This window comes from Ictidomys tridecemlineatus, chromosome 6 (assembly GCF_052094955.1).
Source record: "Ictidomys tridecemlineatus isolate mIctTri1 chromosome 6, mIctTri1.hap1, whole genome shotgun sequence".
NCBI lineage: Eukaryota > Metazoa > Chordata > Mammalia > Rodentia > Sciuridae > Ictidomys > Ictidomys tridecemlineatus.
This window is the reverse complement of record NC_135482.1, coordinates 112584830-112603800: the sequence shown is the minus strand read 5'-3', so window position 1 is coordinate 112603800 and position 18971 is coordinate 112584830. Positions and strand designations below refer to the sequence as shown.

Genomic DNA, 18971 nt, shown 5'->3' with positions numbered 1-18971 from the left:
AAGAACCAATGGGCTAAGCAGATAGATGACTAAACATGTCAGGGACAGACATCAGGTGTGAAGCATAGGCATCAGGAAGAAGGTGGACTACCACTCCAGTTAAGAGAGTCCAGGGCAGGGTGAAAGGAAAGGGGAGGGAAAATTGGCTCTTGAATCTGAATGGCAGCTGCAAAAGAATGGATAACAATGTGTAAAAGTAGGGGTTCTACTTCACAACGTGACAATTATGGAAAAAACAAAAACAAGACACCCAGAAACAACAAATGTTGGTAAAGATGTAGAGAAGTTAGAATCTTGATGCACTGCTGGTGGGAATGTGAAATGGTGCAGCTGCTTGGAAAACAATATGAAGTTCCTCAAAAAATTAAAAAACAGAAAAACCACAGGCTCGAGCAATTGCACTTTGGGTTGACCCAAAAGAACTAAGAGTCTGAAACAGATATTTGAACACTCATGTCCACAGTAGCATTATTCACAGTAGCCTAAAGTTGGAAGCAACCCAAGTGTCCATTATGGAGGAGAGAGTAAGAAAAATGTGGTCTATACATACAATGGAATATTATCCAGCATTAAAAAGGACATTCTGACACATGCTACAAAATAAACGGACCTTGAAAGCATTACACTAAGTGAAATTAGCCAGTCACAAAAGGACAAAATTTTTATGATTCCACTTAAATGGAGGTAGTCAAATTCAGAGACAGAATGTTCCAGAGGATAGGGGGAGAGGAGAATGAGAGGTTAGTATTTCATTTTCAGCTGTAGATTAAAAAGTTATGTATGGTAGTGATAGTTGCACAAGACAAATGTACCTTGAAATGTTCACTTAAAATGGTCAAAGAAACAAACCCCATCATAAACAATGGTAGAACATGTAAGTGGAATATCAAAATTTAGAATTTGGAAAGGATAACTGAAAGATGGCAAAGAAGTTTAAATTAAGCACAGGAATTTGAATCTCCACAGAATAAAATCATGCCAAGAGAGAAGCCATAGGAAGAAAAGGATAGATCTAAGCTGGCTGTAGTGGCACTACTGTACTCCCAGGTACTCCAGTAGCCAAAGCTACTTGGGAGGGGAGACAGGAGGATTGCAAGTTTGAGGCCAGCCTGGGCAACTTAGCGAGACCCTGTCTCAAATAAAATTTTCAAATGGCTGGCTATGCACCTTGTGGTAAAGTACCCCTGGGTTCAATCCCCACTTCCACAAAAAGAAAGAAGGGGCTGGGGGTGGAGAAGATGATTCTAAGGATATGCCTACTTTTAGGAAGAAAAAGAACAAGTGAGAGATCTGGGAGGTCGCAGCAGCACAGCATCTGAAAGATCAGTCTCCAAAGAAAGTAGCCCCAACTGCTAGGTGCAACAGAGAGGATCTGAGGGCTGAGAATAAATCTGATTGAGGCTGTCTGTAAGCAAGACACTAGCTCTAGAAAGGTAGTAGGGAGTCAAACCACAGGAGATGGCAGTAGGAGGGAAAAGACTTTTTTTTTAAGAGGGAGATTGGATGAAGGTAGAGAAAGAAACATTTAAATGGAGGAAATAAGACTATCACTTATACTGAAGGAAGAATCCAAGGAAAATGAGTCTAGAATCCAAAGCATAATTGAGCCTAAATGTTGGTTAGGGACATGTTATTAGGAGAAAGAAGAGATTTGGAGAAGCAAGTGTGCGTGCGCACGCACACACACACACACAGCCTTCCCTCTTTAGCAAGGATGGAGTGTGGCCTTCCTGCTAAGTGAACCAGCAGGGTTTAGGAGTTTGTTAGAGAAGCTCATCTGAAGCCAGTCCCCAGACATGGTGAAATCAAGTAAGATCCTGATGACACAAGTTTTGAGTCACTATTCTGCACAGTGGTTTATATGTTTGACTGCACAATAAAATGACCTGGGGGAACTTTAAAAAAATCCTGAAGCCCAAGCTGCACCCAGATCAATATAACCCTAGTATGTTGAGTTAGGGCATCTGATAACCCTTAATGAGACAACCTAAACTGGCAATCATTGGTAAGTGTGGCAAAGTTATTAAGTTTGTTGAATAAATTGCAATAGCAGGAGTTCCCACAGCAAGCAAAGAAGACTGTCAAATAGCACAAGACTGCAATATGCACTTATTCTAGGATAGGGCTGGTCTGTTAGCTTTAGATCCCCCAAAGCCCCTGGCAGTGCAGAAAAGGGGACAGAGAAAGCACAACTAGGAGTGATATTTGATGGGCAGAAAGGGATATCCCAGAGGTCAGATCAGCATGCCAGGTAGGGCTAGGGCGGGGCAGACAACAAGGGAATTCCTCAACTTTGCAGTCCTTCTCCTACATTCCTTCCCTATGTGTGTAATAGAGGGATAACCATTACCTTTATTTCATGTTCACCAGAAGACTGTGGAGTGAATTTCCTATTTTAATCAGAAGGTGGCTGGCTGTGCCATCTGTCAGGTTTGAATGATATATTCAGGTCAGAGGAGGTGTGCTTGAGGTCTAAAATGCATGTGTCAGGCATTCCCACAGGTCTGTGCTCTCTGTGTGCATTTCTAACTGTGTGTGACAACAGGTAGCTGAGCCCCTTCCTCATCAGTCTGATTAAGCAGATCTAAGTGATGCCACAACTCTCGTTTCCAAGTTCCTAAGTAAGTCGATGTTGCAGGTCCAGGACTACATTTTGATCAGTAATGTGACCACAAGAAGCTAATGGAGTTGAGGTGATCACCACTTCTCCCAAGTTCCAGTTCTGTACACCTTTGCCACGTCTCCGGCAAATGTTTCTTCAGAATTGCACAAAGTATCAGAATTACTGATGGTTCAATGTTCTGAATTATGTCATTGTCACTTTAGGCTCACCTTGTGAGGGGCAAGAATGAGGAATGAGAATGCTGCTTGGAATAAGCTATATAGATACAGTCCCCACACAGCTGAGAGCCTGGCTCCTCAAGTCTGGTCTGGAGGTCTGCCCAAATTAAATGGTCTGAGACCACCAACACTTGGCCTTCCTGCTACAATAGCACGAAGTGAACAAAGACATTGTTCCTTGATCTACTATTTTAGCTAAGCAGTGTACTCCTTCCAGCACCTTACTGTTATCCAGACTTTCTGTATCCTGTATTTTTTTCAATTATAATACAGAAAAATAATAGAGTGAAGGAACCTATCTTTTCCCCCTTTGTATTAGCAGCAGACAGGCAATGTGCCAGACACTTGGTGTATATTTACTTTTTAATAGCCCGCACTCTGTATGCATGGGTCCTATACCTGTACATTAAACAAACTATGACCAAAATGTTTTTTAAAAACTGCACTTGTACCGATCATGTTCAGATTTTTCCTTGTCATTAGTTCCCAAATAACAAAGTGTAACAACTATTTATAAAGCATTTATGTTGTGTTATTGTTAGTAACGTAGAAATGATCTGAAGTACTAGGAAATGTGAATAGGTTATATGCAAATACAACATCATTTTCTACAAGGGACTTGGAACACTAACAGATTAGGGGATCGATCCTACAACTAATCCCTACATGTACTGTTTCAGAAAGAGTAGTACTTACTGAAAACTTGATTGTTAAGTTAGTCAATCTTCATCTTAGTTCTTGGGATACTCCCAGGCCAGGCTTCACTTGGAACTTGTCTTTGCCTTCCTACTAAAGAGTCAATTCCTTCCCAAAGCTAAAACCCTGGATACAATCCAAGGAACTGGCTCCATTGCTTTTTAAAACTTCTGCCCAACTTTAACTGGATAGAATAGGGCAACTCATCCTTGTCATATGCTGTGCAGAACAAGGTTTAAGTCCAAGATTCTAGGAGCAAGTTGTGGTTTTCCAAATCTGAATCTCCAGAGCACCTGAATTAATATGCATGTCATGGAGGCAGAAGGGGGTAGGGTTCTAGCAACACAATAGACAAACCTAGGGATTTTCCAGCTGCCTTCTTGGCAAGTATTTCTCAGTCTGTTTTGCACTGAAGGTTTTTTTCTAAAATTGACTAAGGAAACCAGAGGAGCCTTGCTAGCAGAAAAGGGGCTACAACAAATGCACAAATGTTGTCCTTTTGAAAATCCAAGGGGAAACTGTGGGGCCAGGCAAACAGACCCGCAGTGCCAAGCTATGCAGAGGGTGTGGGGGTTGAGGTCTGTGAAAGCTGTCCTGAGAACAGGCGGTAGCAGCATAGATGCTTACAGCTCTGTCATCTCTACAGCAGGGCTGGAGAGAATCCAACCGCCTGGGAGAAAAGGGCCAGCTGCCTTCCTGCCAAAGGCATCTCTTGCATAACAACTTCATGCCACAGGCCACTCACCTCAGAGTATTCCAGGACCAAGGGCAGCCTCTAAAAGAGCCTGCCTGGGTTATTTTGTCAACTCAGTAGTACTCCTAGATAATGTAGATTGCCTGGATAGGGGCTGCTTATTGATAAAATTAAGATGTCTTTCCTCCTAATAACAGGAATTTGTTTAGACACTAGTCTTTACTAAGAAGCACTTTTAGATGTCTCCAAATGTTGAAATGGAAAGCTGACCAGAATTTTGAGACCAAAACACCATGAGCAATTACAGCTTCTGTTCTTCCCCAAATCTCACCACACTGGCTTTCTTTTTATGTTCCAATATTAAGAAGGCCACTCATGGTGTAGGGTAATCTTTGTGCAAAATGTTACCCATGGAGCTTAACAAATGTTAATGTCAAATAGTAACAATTCCAAAAACTGAGGAAGATCATCTCCACCTACTATATTAAAATTTTGAAACCTAGTTGACTAATGAAAGATATGGTATTAAAGCTTATCATTAGCTAAATCTGTCAACAATTTCTGGCTTTCTTTGGAGGAATTTATGTCATGGCAGGAGGAATTCCACTAGAGAATACAAAAGTAGGAAAGCAAAGTTTACATGTGTTTTAAGGGTGTAACACTAATGTGCAGAGGGAATAGAGGTGTTCAGGGCGTCTCAGCCAGTGATGAGCTGGGCTGGACTCTTAAGTGGCATGGAAGTGAACAGAGCCAGGCCAGAGCAAAAGTTCCACTTGCCCTGCTCTTCCAACGCAGAGAGAAACATTAAGAATATCAAGTGAGATTAAAGAAATTGATCAACATCATGTGTCAGATGTGGGACTTCCTAATGACTTCAAGGCTGAAATTTTGTTTCAAAAATTATGTGAGATGCAACCCCTTAATTAGAAAATATGGTTACTTCCTTTCTCTGCACCTGCCTCCCAGCAGAAAGCCTCCCATAAACTGGAAAAATAAAACAAACTGGGCAAATATAAAAGCATCTGCTTACTCATGCTGGTAGCTCCCACTTATAGTTCCCTGAGGGCTTCAGGCTAGAGCTGCTCATTGGCTCCCCATTATCAAGTCAAATCTGTTGCTCCCTTCCTTCACCCCTAATTCTGTAAGGAGAGGGTGATGTGAGGGTGGTGTGTGAAAGCACCTAGTGGATGTTTATAGAACCAGCTCCAATGAGCATTTTTGTTCCTGAGGTGGTTTGGAAATTTTCAGGTGGTTTTACTATGGCGTTGAAGCTCTGTGCAGAGAATGCACCGCTATCATCTACAGTGGGCCCACTCCCACACCCAATCTGTTCTTGGATTCTTAACGAATCAGAATTGAGACATAGGACAGCACTGTGGAGTGATGGCATTGTGGCCCGATTCAAACCTCTGTCATGATAGGAATCTGAATTTGTCCTGATGATAAAAGTGACACATGGACACACACACCAGAGCTTTGCTATTTTAAGAATGTACTTTATACAAAATAACCAGTTCATATGGAAATAAATCTACAGACCTCCAAGGATCAAAAAGCTTTTTAAAAAGTTCCTTTAAAAAATTATCCAACACACAATATTGAACTAACTATTGAGGTAAATGTCGCTCTCAGTCAAACAGGGAATCAATCAGCAGACCACGACAAAATATACACAATATAAAAATAAATAGCATTCCCCTTTCCAGTACTGGCCAGGGAAGTTCACACGGCTTTTGCTTTCACAGCGGGAGCAAAGACTGCTCGACACTGCACAGCAGGCTGGTGGAGCCTGGATGGGACTCCCAGGCATGTGAGTGAGGTACCCAAGACCCCGCTGGGGAAAAGAAGGGGCCACAGTCTACTGATGAGAGGTCAGTATTCGAATAACTTACTCAATATCCACACCCCTGTTCCCAACCCACCCAACCCTTTCAAAAACACATGCAGAACAATTGCTGGTTATCAGGCATTTCTACTTAAGAGTTAAGTGAGAACAAGAGAAAGAGACCAGGTAAAAAGTCCAACCCAAGCCCCTCCATGTGTGTCTAGCACAGAGAGGATTCAACATCCAGCCAGCAGACAAAGCTTGTGTCACAGTTAACTGAGAGAGAGGGGATGCAGCAAAGTTCACCCCAATTCAGCTTTCCCAAAGGGATAGAAAGGTAAGGCTCAGAGTCCTATGGCGGAATGGTGGAGTCCAACCCACTGAAACAAGAAAGGGGAGCCAGTCTTCTCACCTAGCAAGTCTCAATTACATCTGTGGTTCCTAAGTAGTGATGCAAGCCAAGGAACAAACACCCCCACATGCACAACCCAAATTCTAACATCCTGGCAGAATCTGTCAAACAAAGAACTATCTGCTGAGACATCATATCCTGGAAATATCCAAGACTGAACTCTACACTGATACATGAAACTGAGTCCCACAATGGGAGTCCATGAAGAATCTGGCCAAGGGGTGAACTAAGAGAGAAACACAGAAGGGGAAATCATGCTAGCAAACCAGATGGCTTGCATTTCTTGAAAAATCGAGTTTCTTGGAAACATGCCAGGAATCTGACACGAAATCATCCTTGCCTTCGGACTCTAAATTGAGGCTTCCTGTGAAATTTCAAATTAGGTCTTAAAAGCAGTATATTATTTGCAGAAATGGTAATAACAACATGTCAGAAAAACAACACAGGATAATGATACCAAATGGTTAGTCACAAGAAGCACTTTCAAGGGAAAGGCTAGAGTAAACTGACATTTAAAGCTGAGCTCAGACTGAATGTAGACTAAAGGCCTTAAGGTTTTCCACAAACTTTAATAAAACAAAATCATACACAACCCAGAAACCTTCCAAAGGCCCTAATTTTCTTTCTGGATCTTTTATTTATCTTAAGCCTTGGAGAAACAGTTTGTAACTTAAAAACAAGCCTAATAAAGTTAAGTCATGAGGGTTAAACAGGAGCAAGGGTATTTCTAATTATCCATAGGTCTCAGATATGCTCTCCTGAAGACCACTGGGAGTAGTCACACTGACAAGGTGACAGTGGCCTACAAGGTGAAGTGTCCAAGCCTAGAGTAAACCTTTTAGGACACCCATACACATGTCTTTCTAACTATTACACATCATATAACCATCATTTCCCTATTTGAAAAGATGGCAAATGTATTTGTATCTGTTTTAAGACATTGCATCTGCTTAAGACACTTGGAAAGTGAAGTGCTAGAGGAGGAAGAAAGGCGAGAACAAAAGATCCTGCTTGCGGGTAAGTTGATGAGGAGTTCACAGCAGCTCAGTCATGTGTTTTCCCACAGTCTGGCAGTTGTGGGCAGCTTTCAGCAGATCTGCATTTCAGAAACCTGTAAAAGCTGGGAACATACCAGATAAGGGATGAAGCACTTGGCCCTGTAATGTACAACCAATTTACACATAGGATGCAACAAGGCTGACCATTTCACTGATGCTCTTGTTCACAGTGTTATAATTCAATACAGTAGTTCAATTTCTATAGCCCTTCCTTAAATTCTCTCATCTCTAAAAAAGAAAGGAGATTAAAAGGTTTTTCTACAGACAGACACCCCCCCCCCCCGCACTGTTCACAGCATCTCTCTAGCAACAGGTATTTGGAAGTGGGGGAAGGAGGAGGATGGTCACCTCAAGCAGCATGCTTAACACAGTGGCAGAGGCCCTATAGTGACCACAATCCTAAAGAGAAGTCAGAATGCTCTGAGCCCAGACCAGGCCTAACCAGCCCCCCACCAATTAATAATCCTCCTTCCTGCTTTTGCAAACACAGAAACTGAAGTCGTAATTTTTTGACCATGTTAGCTTACATAAGCTCAAGGACAGATTGAAGCCCATCCACATATCTTCTAACTTCTTGACTCTTCTTAGTGCTAGATTTCTGATAAGTATAAGGATCAAATTAGAACTCAACCTCATGATGCAATCAATCCACTTGCAAACATACCACAGTTAAACTGAAAATCTGTTAAAGTTGGTGTTTTTTTGCATCATATATCAGAGACATCTGTGTTCTTTCCCCTCGCACCCTCAACTCTGCCTAAGCCCTAATCAACACCACCAGCTTAGTTCACTTACTGATATGAATTTCCATTCTACTAGGTGTCTTCGGTTCAGTCTCTTTAACCTGAATGTTTCCAATCTGTTTCCTTTCCCTCTGAGCACACTGTTTAGCAAACTCTAAATACTACAGTTTTATCAAAGATGCTGAAACTGAAGGGAAAGGCTCTACTGACTCCACCCACAAGTGAATACATAAGAAACTAGGACAGATTAATATTTTATGAAGACTCTTCTATTATCCTCAAAGCATGCTTAAATTATGCTATTCTTTACAAAGACCTGTAATTTCAGGGTGTTTTCTTAGTTTTTTTCTTTATGGGATATTTATGGGTCCTAACTTTGGTGACATCTCAGCTAACATAAAATACAGAATGCTAAACACGAGAAATCCAGTGTAACTCCTAAAACTGTAATAAAAGTAATTTAATACTGTAAAATTGTTTCCTACCTCAGATAACAACAAATGATTTCCAAGAACTTGTCCTTGATAGCTATTTAAAATCACAATGGCTGATTTTACTATGGTTCATTTAAAAGGAATAAAAACTATATATACTGAAATATTCCTAAATTCAAACTGTAACACTATAGAATACATATTCTCTATTCAGACCTGTGCAATTTCTTTATTGAGACTAACATTTACAAACCTGAGTAGTCACTTTCACAAAACGTGATTTGTGCCAGAAAGCTTGTGTAATGCCTTCTAGATCACAGCCCGACAAGCCTGTGAAGATGTTCATTTGTCTTCTAATGAGTAAAGCACTCTAGTGATCCCAATTCCTGATACTGGTTTGCAACTATCTTGTAGGGCTGGAGGCAAATCAGGAAGGGACACCATTTTCCCAAGGCCAAGACTTGGGCCAACCAGAGTGAAAGGAGCCTGTCATCTTGGTTGAAGCTTCCGGTGGGCCACAGGAGAGCACTCTGCCCCCAAACTAAGAAAGAAAGAAACAATAAGGAGGACAGGTACAACTACACTCTCTGAGGTTGATTGGAAGGAAGGTCTTCAGTTGTGAAGGGCCAGTCAGCCACCATGGAAACAGTTATTGACATATGACAAGTTGAAGGCTTTCCTACCCTCTTCTCCAGCGCCCCAAAGCATTGAGTGTGACATGATTGTAAACAGACAGAGACCACTCCAGTGCTGTGAGCCCACCAGTTAGGACTTCCATTTCATATTCCCACCCACCCTACCCACTTTATGTACAATACATTCACCAACAAAAATTATTTTAAAAGGCAACATGAAAATTGTGTAAACTGGACCCAGCTCTGAAAACATTAATACTACAAGTAGTCCCTTCCTCAATATATACCTGAGATTAGCTGCTCATGAAAGTTTAAAAGCACCACTCTGTTATTTTGTATGGCCCCCACCCAAGTTTAAAGTGATTTCCCTGAAGGACAGTCTCAGAATTTGGAGAAGTCAGCATGAACTCCAGGTTCACTTGATCTTCCTGACTGTCAGTCAGCTGTGCAAGTGATCCCTGACCCAGCACCTCTGCAAGCTCTTTGTCAGTCGTCTATGGAGTGAGGATGCTTCTAAGGCCCAGGAATGGCTCCAGCTCTTGGTGGCAAGGTGTAATTCACTGTGAAGGGGCAGAGCAGGGTGACTGGGATAGAGATGGGCAAGGATCATTTCCCCAAATCTTCCATGTTCTGTCTTCATGTGCAGCTTTTCACTTCCTTGGGGGCAATTTCCTCCTAGGACTAGCTCTGAGAGGAATAGAATAAAGACATTTATAAGAAAAAAATTTTAAATTTTATCAACTGTCTAAGAAAATTAAACATATCAAAGAGTTGTATGTGCTTGCCTACACAGCTACAGAGGGTTGATTTTCAGGTACTAGATTTGGACCTGAGCCCCTGTACTTAGAAGCTATAGAACTTTGTGCATATTAGAAGGTGCTACTACAGCTGCTCAGTTTCTTTATGGGGCCACAGATTAAGATTGAGATAGTTTTTGCACAAACTCTCAGCAGTGTGTGAGAGAGAAGCAGCACTCAAAGGTAGCCACAATTATTCCAAACCTGACTGACCAGTCTCACACAAAGGAATAGGTGGGAAGGATTAAACAAACAAGCAATTTTTGGCAAAAGAAATGTGGGAAGGCAGTGTGGAAAAATTGATACTCCTTAAATAAATACTCCTTAAACAGCTGGTTACCACACAAGATTATGAAAGAGGGGTATGTGGAAATAGTAGATAAGCAACATCTGAGGACTCTGTTGCTGATCTTCCCCAATGCCAAGGACTGGGATCAGGGCCTGAGTGATTTGTTTCACCTGGCTGCCTATAGTAAATGAAGCAACAAGACACATTAAAATATTTTCACAGGAGCGGGGTGTGGTGGCACATGCCTGTAATTCTAACAGCTTGGGAGGCTAAAGCAGGAGGATTGCCTCGAGCCAGCCTTATTAGCTACTTCACAACACCCTAAGCAACTCATGAAGACCCCTGGGTTCAATCCTTGGTATCAAAAAAACAAAACAAAACAAACAACAAAAAAAAACAACACAACACTCAGGAACTTGGAATACAAATCAGTGTTAGAATGCTTTTCTAACTGTGGGTGGCCCTGGGTTCTATTATCAACATGGCAAAAAGGAAATAATTTTTAAAAACACAGTCTAAGAATGGCAATGAGACCATGTGCAGATTGAGGATCCTTAATATGAAAGGCTCTAAGCTCCAAAGTTTTTGTTTTGTTTTTGCAGTGTGTGCTAGGGAGCAAACCCAAACTTTGCACATGATAAGCAAGCGCTATCACTGAGCTATATGCCCAGGTTGAAATTAAGAAGAAAATGGACATAATTCTGAAAGTTTTATATTTTGGAGCACCTTGGATTAGTCATGCTTAACTTGCATGGTAAACCCTATGCAAATATTCCAAAATCTGAAAAACTCTGAACTTGGGACTTTGGGTCCCAAGCATTTTGCAGAAGGGATATGAAAGTCATATATATTTCCCACATTTTGAGGAATAAGAAAAGCTCTAAATTTTGGTGATTCTTACCTGATCCAGAGGAAGTGTTGGGGGCTTATGTGGTGGCAGCTGTTCTGGTGATGCTGCTGGTGCTGGGGTCTTTGGGAATGAGGACTGCGACTGGATTGGATGTATGTGCATTCTGTAGCCACAGGAAAAGAACAGGTAAAAATTAATGAAGATGTATTAATTACAAAGGAAAACATACTTTAATCATGAAGGGATGGCCTAATTATCCAGGTGATCCAGCTTGGAACCAACAATAATGGGACAAAATGACATTATATATATCTGAGCATAACATAATAGGAAGTACACCCATCTGAAGCATATTCCTGACAAAAGTGATTCATCCTTTTTTTTTTTTTTTTTTTGGTACCAGGGATTGAACTCAGGGGCACTTGGCCACTAAGCCACATCCCAGCCCTATTTTGTATTTTATTTAGAGACAGGGTCTCACTGAGTTGCTTAGTGCCTCAGCATTGCTAAGGCTGGCTTTGAACTTGTGATCCTCCTGCCTCAGTCTCCTGAGCCACTAGGATTACAGGTATATGCACCAGGATCCAAGGAAAAAATTTCTAAGGTCTACATTATTTAACATGATATCCCTCTTTGTAGACTTCTTCACACACCGGCTATGTGATTAATCTTAAAAAAGGAAATACTGACTTGAATCCAGAATCTGGGACACACTACACAAGGCCTGGACTCTTTGAAAAACAAAACAAAGACAGCATGATCGTGATATATTAAAAAATCAAACATAGATACATAAACCTTGGTTGGATTGGGGAGAGGGGCACACTGGTTTTTAAGTTGAAAGGTACTAGTTTAATAACTATACTTCATAACTTCAAGTGCCCATATTTTATATATCATTATTTTGAAACGTTCCCAGATGGCATATTACCTCACTGAGCCGACCTGCAACTCCTGTTGGGGTTTAAACCAAAGACTTCACAAATAGTAGGCAACTCTCTATTACTGAGCTACATCCCCAGCCCTCAATGGGTCTTAAAAGTGGTACCCATACAGATATATTGAGGAAGTCTTAGGAGAGAGTATCTGACTTGTTTCAATTCTGGATAGACCTGGAACTTTAACATTAACATCACACATGCTCGACATCCTCTGACAGGCATAGTTTAACATTTGTTATTCTTTTAGAGAATAAGAAAAACATTCAACACATTCTTACCCTGATGGTCTGTACATTTCCTGGAAGGATCCTCTTATTCCACTTCCAGTGCCAATCTGTTCCATCATTACTGCTTGAAAGTGGCCCAGGCCCTCTTCCTGGCAGCGATAGAGAGAACCCTCTTGAGAGAGGCCATTAGGCTGGGCAGCCCCTGGATGGTGGGGTGGGTGAGCACCCACAGGAGAATATGACCTGGGTTGAAAATGACTGGTTGGCCTCTGTGGTGTATAAGAAGGCCCCGTTTGTAGCATCACACCATGAGGTGGGAAAGGAGGTGAACCAAATCCCATCCCTGAACTCAGATGTGTAGGAGGAGTTCCATAAATATATTCATTGGCTGACAAAGAACTCTGTAGCTTGGTAGCTGCATTATGGTTGTCCAGATCTAAAAACTCTTTGGGACTCTCAGGCCTCTCCATAGATTCATCAAGCTTTTCTTCCTCTGGACCAGGATTCTGTCTGTCAGGTGGGACAACTTTAGCAGCCACTGCATCCATTCGAGTTGGGGAAGTTAAGGCAGCACTCAGTGTCTCACAGCTTGGCAGATTAGCCATGGAATTTTTATCTGAGAAAAGGGGCCGTGGGTGAGGGGCATGACTTGCTGGGGGGCCACCTGGGCTTCCCTGAGGGTGGAGGGGTCTCTGCCAATCAGAAAAGCCCTGTGGACAAGTGTAATAAGGAGTTCGCTGGTAATGATGGTAGGAAGGCTGTGGAGGTGGTTGTTGGTAGGAATACCTCATTCCCTGGGGAGGGCGATATCGGGGAAAGATCCCAGGGTGAGGATTGTTAGACTGAAAGGCCCTGGGAGAGAAATGCTGAGGATGTGATACCGAGGATTTCCCTCCCATCATAGGGCCCAAGGCTTGCAGGCTTGGATTGATGTGGTAATGTGCAGCTGAATTAGAGTATTCCAGGCCAGGCATGTACAAGGGAGAAAACTGGCTTACAGGGCTTGTCATCAAACTGGGGTCTGCACATGGAGGTGTAGTTGCATTCTGTCCTGTGCAGGGCATGGTCTCCTGCAATGTTTTGCCTCTGGGACAGAGTGGTTTTTCTGAACCATTGCCACCAAGGCCCTTCCCCTCTGATCCACAAGGAGATGCTTCACCAATGACTCCATTTTCAGGAAGAACCCCTCTGTCGGCCATTGTGGAGAGGTCTCTCATACAGCCTTGGGCAGCTGGGCTGGCATAGCTGCTGTCTGAGGGCCAGGTATTCTTGCCCTTTGCTGTTTTACAGTTGTCTGCAGATTCCAATGTGTCATTTTTGAGCTCTGTGGCCTCTGTTTCCCTTTCTCTTGGTGAGCTCTGCCTGGTGCAGTCGGCCTGCAGGGGAGGTGTAGGTTGAGGTAGCTGTTTGAGGTATACCTCCTCTGAAGCACCAACACTTGCTGGTTTCTCTTCAAGTCCAGGCAAAGCTTCTCCTGGGGGAAAAAACAAAAAGGAGAACAAAATAACTAAATAGCTGCAATGACAATCCGAATGGAGGTAGTAATAAAAAGTATGCAACATAAGGAAGATCAGGGTTGAGGTGAGGACAGCAATTCAAGCCTCAGCTAGCTAGCATTAGTCCTTGGAAAAGGTCAGGATATCGGGGATCTATATGTTCCCTTTCATGGACTTACCGGTAGAATCTAATATTAAGGTATACACCAAAATGGAATACCCCACGTCACAGGCACATTACTGAGAGAATATGGAGCTTAAAGACTCCAGGCAGATGTATGTGAACTTAATTAGAATGGGTACCCAGGTGAGAGGCTCTAGAAATTGACACAATGTAAAGGTCCAATGCATGAGATACCCAGTGCTCAAACAAAAGGTGGAGCATGCTGAGCACACTCTGAGCAACAACCCTATCCCTTTTTTTGAAGTCTTGAAACAAGAGGCCCATATCAAAAAACTCGAAAGGCATTCTTTGAACATTAGAGAAATTGAATAAATTCAATCAAATTGTTCACCTCACTATGGTAGCAAACCATTAACATGATGAATAACAGAGGTACTTTGTTTTTATACACACACACACACACACACACACACACACACACACACACACACACACATCTGATCATAATATTTCTAGGAAAGAGTTGTTGTCCAAGCAAGATCAAAATCTGATTCTAAAAAACAAACTTATAAAGGACAAGATTAAAGATTCATAATGTTTTTTTTTTTTTTTTTGATTTGTACTAAGGATTGAACTCAGGGGCACTCAACCACTGAGCCACATCCCCAGCCCTATTTTACTTATCTTTATTTAGAGAAAGGGTCTGAGTTGCTTAGCACCTTGCCATTGCTGAGGCTGGCACTGAATTTGTGATGCTCCTGTCTCAACTTCCTGAGCTTCGGGGATTACAGGCCTGTGTCACTGCACCCATCTCATAATGACTGTGTCTGTATTGGGGAGGGAGTGGGGTGGGTGCTGGGGACTGAAGCCAGGGCCTTATGTATGCAAGGCAAGCACTCTACCAACTGAGCTATATTCCCAGCCCCATAATGACTTATAAAGAACCAGTAAGATGTCTAAGGCTATCAGTGAACTAAAGCTGGCCTTAAGGAAAAAAGATACAAACTGAGCAACAAAATTAAAAAATTAAACTTTTTATTAACACAAAGCTCAGCAACTAGTGGACAGACTTTATCTAAAGTGTCACGAATGATACTATTTCAAACCTTTGACTTGCAGACACACCTGAAACCCATATTAGAAAATTCGTCTGTAGCTATTCACAAAGTGGACCTTTTCTAGAAGGAAATGCTCAAAGTTAAGTTTGAGTCCCATGAACTTTTCACCAGCTTTTATGAATGTTCAAGTATCTCCACCCTCTATTCACATCAGAAGAAAATTACAAAAATGTATACTTCACTTCTATCCTTGAAGTCAGCATTAAGTACACAAAGAATTCTTTTTAACTTTTCTTCTTTAGTTTACTCTTTACTTCTCTTAAATGGCATTTCAAAGAAACTGTTTCAAGCTTTGCTAGAACTCACTGTGCTTCATTTTTACTACACACAGGCATGTATCTAAGGAGAGGATAGAAATGATTAGACACTGAAACTTATTTCATAATGGTGACTTTCCAGATAGTTTTTTTGAAAGATGTAAGAGATGGAGTGGTTAACAGGAAGAATGTTTATCTAGCCTTGTCAGGGTTCAAATCTTTCTTTATCACTTAAGACAGCAAATAATCTAGTATTTCTGTGAATTAAATTTTCCATCTATAAAAATAAGGATATTAATAGTAGATATTACAAAGGCTTATTTCTGAGAATTAAATGATTTCAAACCAAAGTCTCAAAAAGAATGTCACACAGGAAGCACCTATAAGTGTGATGATCATTATTATCATGCCGAGATCTTCAGACCAAAAGGAATACTATGATTGGTTCAAACTTAAGTAGCTCAGGAAAGAGACTAGAAATGTGTGTACATATGGTTTCATATTGTGTGAAAAGATTACTCATAATTTACATACAACTTAAAAACCCAAAAGTCAGATAAAAGTAACAATATATACATTACCTTGGTCATTCTCAGGCTTTTGTGTTTCATCATTATCCTGTATCCTCCCAGGGTTGCCCAAGGCAGGTTTGGGGGCTGACAAGCTTACTGATGCTGAATGAGCTGCCTGTGGAAAAGGGCCAGGTACTTGGGAGGGAGTGGGTTGACAGGGGTTGTAAGGCACACCTGGTGGGCAGACACGGGAGGACAGCTGCTGCATGGCGATCATCTCAGGGCTGTCCATCATAGAGTCCCCTCCTTGCATCCCACGCAGGGCCTGGGAGGGCCCTCCAAATAGAGAACTTGGTGCTGGGGTTGGAGGTGGCTGCAACCTATGACCAGTGGACTTACAAGGTGGTCGCATATATCCTGAAGAAGGAACGCCATGAGGTAGAAAGCTTGATTGCTTAGTCCACTGGTTTTGGGGTATAGATGGTCTCATTACTCGGGAATCCATCATGTGACCAAGAGTGTGAGGCTGGTGAGTGGGTCCTGGCCCGAGATGGGGCTTCTCATCTGGCCCCAAAGGTCCTGGATTTGTAGTACCATGGTTCCCATTCCAGACGGCAGAGTGTACACGATTCAGGTACTTGTAGGATCGATACATGTGACTGGGAGGAATTTCTGAACTCTCAGCAAAGTCTGCTGGTCGGGTTGGAGCTCCACCATGCCTGGGAGGAATAAATCCTGGCTGGAATGAAGCTGGGGGATACATGTTTCCATCCTGACTAGGGCCACTCATCTGTCCAAGCTGCAAGGATGCAGGATGTGATCCCATGTTAGAAAGGTGTGTTAGCCCCCCACATATCTGCTTATCTTCTGGAGTGCCAAGCTGGGGTCCTCGGTGGTTACTAATTCCAACTGGAGGCTGGCAACAGAAAAAATAAAGTGAGCAAAGTTAACCAGTCCCTTGTAACACGCTTCACCTATAGAGACAGTCTCTTCTGCACAGAAGATAATTAATTAAATTTAACCTGAGAAGACACTATTTCTGAAACATGCTGTGGGACCCATAGCAGCTATGGTTTCTGAGGTGACTCCTTACCTGCATGGTAAAGGGCTGATGCTGCTGCATGGGCTCTCCTGGGTGTGCCTCTGGGACTCGAGAGGGACCATAGAAGGTGTTGGGCTCTGATCCTTGAAGAGGGCCAAATGCTCCTGGTACTGCTGGCCTCTGGAGGCAGTGAGCAAAGGGAGGGAAGAAAAAAATAGACAAGGACATTAGACACAGAGCGAGGAGTTCCCTAAAGTTTGCTAGTGTATATACTCCCCTAGAGTGAACTAGCTCCTGACCCTAAAGCAGGTTCCCTCTTCAACAGAGTAAAATTAAAATGGTGTCTCTTGCTAGGTATTCATGCCTATTAATGTCAGTTACTTGGGAAGTTGAGGCAGGAGGATCACAAGATTGAGGGCAGCTGGGATAACTTGGTAAGACCCTGTTTCAAAACTGGGGATATAGCTTAGAGGTAGAGTGCCCCCAAGTGCAATCCTCAGTGCCACAAAACAAAAACAAAACGTTATTTTACCATCTTTTAAAATTACATCCTTTTTGCCCCTGTACAGAGCCTTTTTACCCATTTCATCCCCCATTGCACCCTGTCATAAGATTTTAACATCTCAGATACACTGAATAACCTTTCTCCCTCCATCCTTCTGTCTCTTCCATGAAGTCTTCCTATGTTGCCCAGGCTGGTCTTGAACTCCTGGGTTCAAACAATCCTCTTGCTTCAGCCTCCTAGTAGCTGGGGAAACAGGCATATACCACTATGCCTAGTCTTTTTAAAATCTGTTTTTGCCCACACTGAGAATATGTGATTCAAATGACTAAAAGAGAAGAGGATTTGAAAGAAATTCAATGGGGCAGGGCGGGGGAGATCATCCATATAATTACTTTGTAAGAAGTGCGAAAGCCCTTACTTTCCCATGAGTTCACTAGCTTGGAGAAATCATCGAAAAGTTTAGCTCTTCCTTACCATTTGGTTTAAAAGAGGTGCCTGGCTGGGCATCCCACCATAGTGCAGAGGGCGGGAAAAACCTCGGCCATTTGAAGTGCCCACTTCTCGAGGGGGCTGAGTAGAACTGCTGCTCTGATCATCCCCTGAAGAAGAAGCTCGGCGTGCAGGGGGCAATGATTTTCCTCCATTTTCCATGGGCTGCTGCTTCCTGCTGGGCCCTTCAGAGTCCCTAGAGCGGGTCCAAATATGGCTTCCACTATTACGACCAGACCGACTCCGTCTCTTCTCCCGCTTTTCATCCTCTCGGATCCAAAATTCTTCATCCGTGTCTCCATCTTCTCCAGGAAAATGTTTCATCATTGCCCGATGAAAACATCTCTCTAAATTATCAGACATCTTGGTATACTCTATAAGGAACAGACGAGGACTAACTACCACGTATAGATTTTATAGGTCACAAAAGATAATTCTTGGGGTGGGGATGTGGCTCAAGTGGTAGCGCGCTTGCCTGGCATGCGCGAGGCACTGGGTTCAATCCTCAGCACCACATACAAATAAAATAAAGATGTTGTGTCCATCGAAAACTAAAAAACAAAAAAAATTACATCAAAAAAAAAAAAAAAGATAATTCTTCCACTAACAATAAAAACTGCAATAATTTGTTCCAACTCATTTTGGGGACATATTCTGTAGAGCTATGACCAGAAGATGAGTAAGAGATGGCTTCTACCCATAAAAAGCTCAAAGTTGTATGGCTAATTACCTCAAACCATTGAAAATTTAATTTTTAAAGCTAAATTACTCAACTCATTAAATACAATCACTGAATCTTTTTTAAAAAAACTCTGGCATTCTTCAATTCATCAATAACCCAGTTTGAGTACCTGGAGCCATTTATTCTTTAGTATTAAATAGGTACTATGCTGACTTCTCAAAATGACTTAAAAATGACAAGCTGGGGTGTAGCTCATTGGTTAGAGTATGTGTCTAACATGTAAGAGGACCACATGCACAGGTTC

At 42.2% G+C, this 18971-nt stretch overlaps 1 protein-coding gene and 1 long non-coding RNA gene across 5 annotated transcripts in view; one reads left to right on the top strand and one right to left on the bottom strand.

Annotated features, from left to right (window-relative positions):
• Positions 1-18971, bottom strand: part of Cecr2 (CECR2 histone acetyl-lysine reader) — a 163052-nt gene that overhangs the window by 8049 nt on the left and 136032 nt on the right. For all 3 annotated transcript variants that reach the window (XM_078015543.1, XM_078015544.1, XM_078015545.1), the window contains 6 exons: positions 17971-18359; positions 17043-17171; positions 16019-16865; positions 12494-13916; positions 11326-11437; positions 3538-10025 (listed from right to left, as the gene is read on the bottom strand). In XM_078015543.1, the coding sequence (XP_077871669.1) occupies positions 10020-10025; positions 11326-11437; positions 12494-13916; positions 16019-16865; positions 17043-17171; positions 17971-18359 (2906 nt within the window). In that variant the 3' untranslated portion in view covers positions 3538-10019. The remainder of the gene's footprint in view (positions 1-3537; positions 10026-11325; positions 11438-12493; positions 13917-16018; positions 16866-17042; positions 17172-17970; positions 18360-18971) is intronic.
• Positions 1-18971, top strand: part of LOC144364993 (uncharacterized) — a 39349-nt gene that overhangs the window by 4382 nt on the left and 15996 nt on the right. For both annotated transcript variants that reach the window (XR_013423235.1, XR_013423234.1), the window contains one exon: positions 5977-6102. This is a non-coding gene — a long non-coding RNA (uncharacterized LOC144364993). The remainder of the gene's footprint in view (positions 1-5976; positions 6103-18971) is intronic.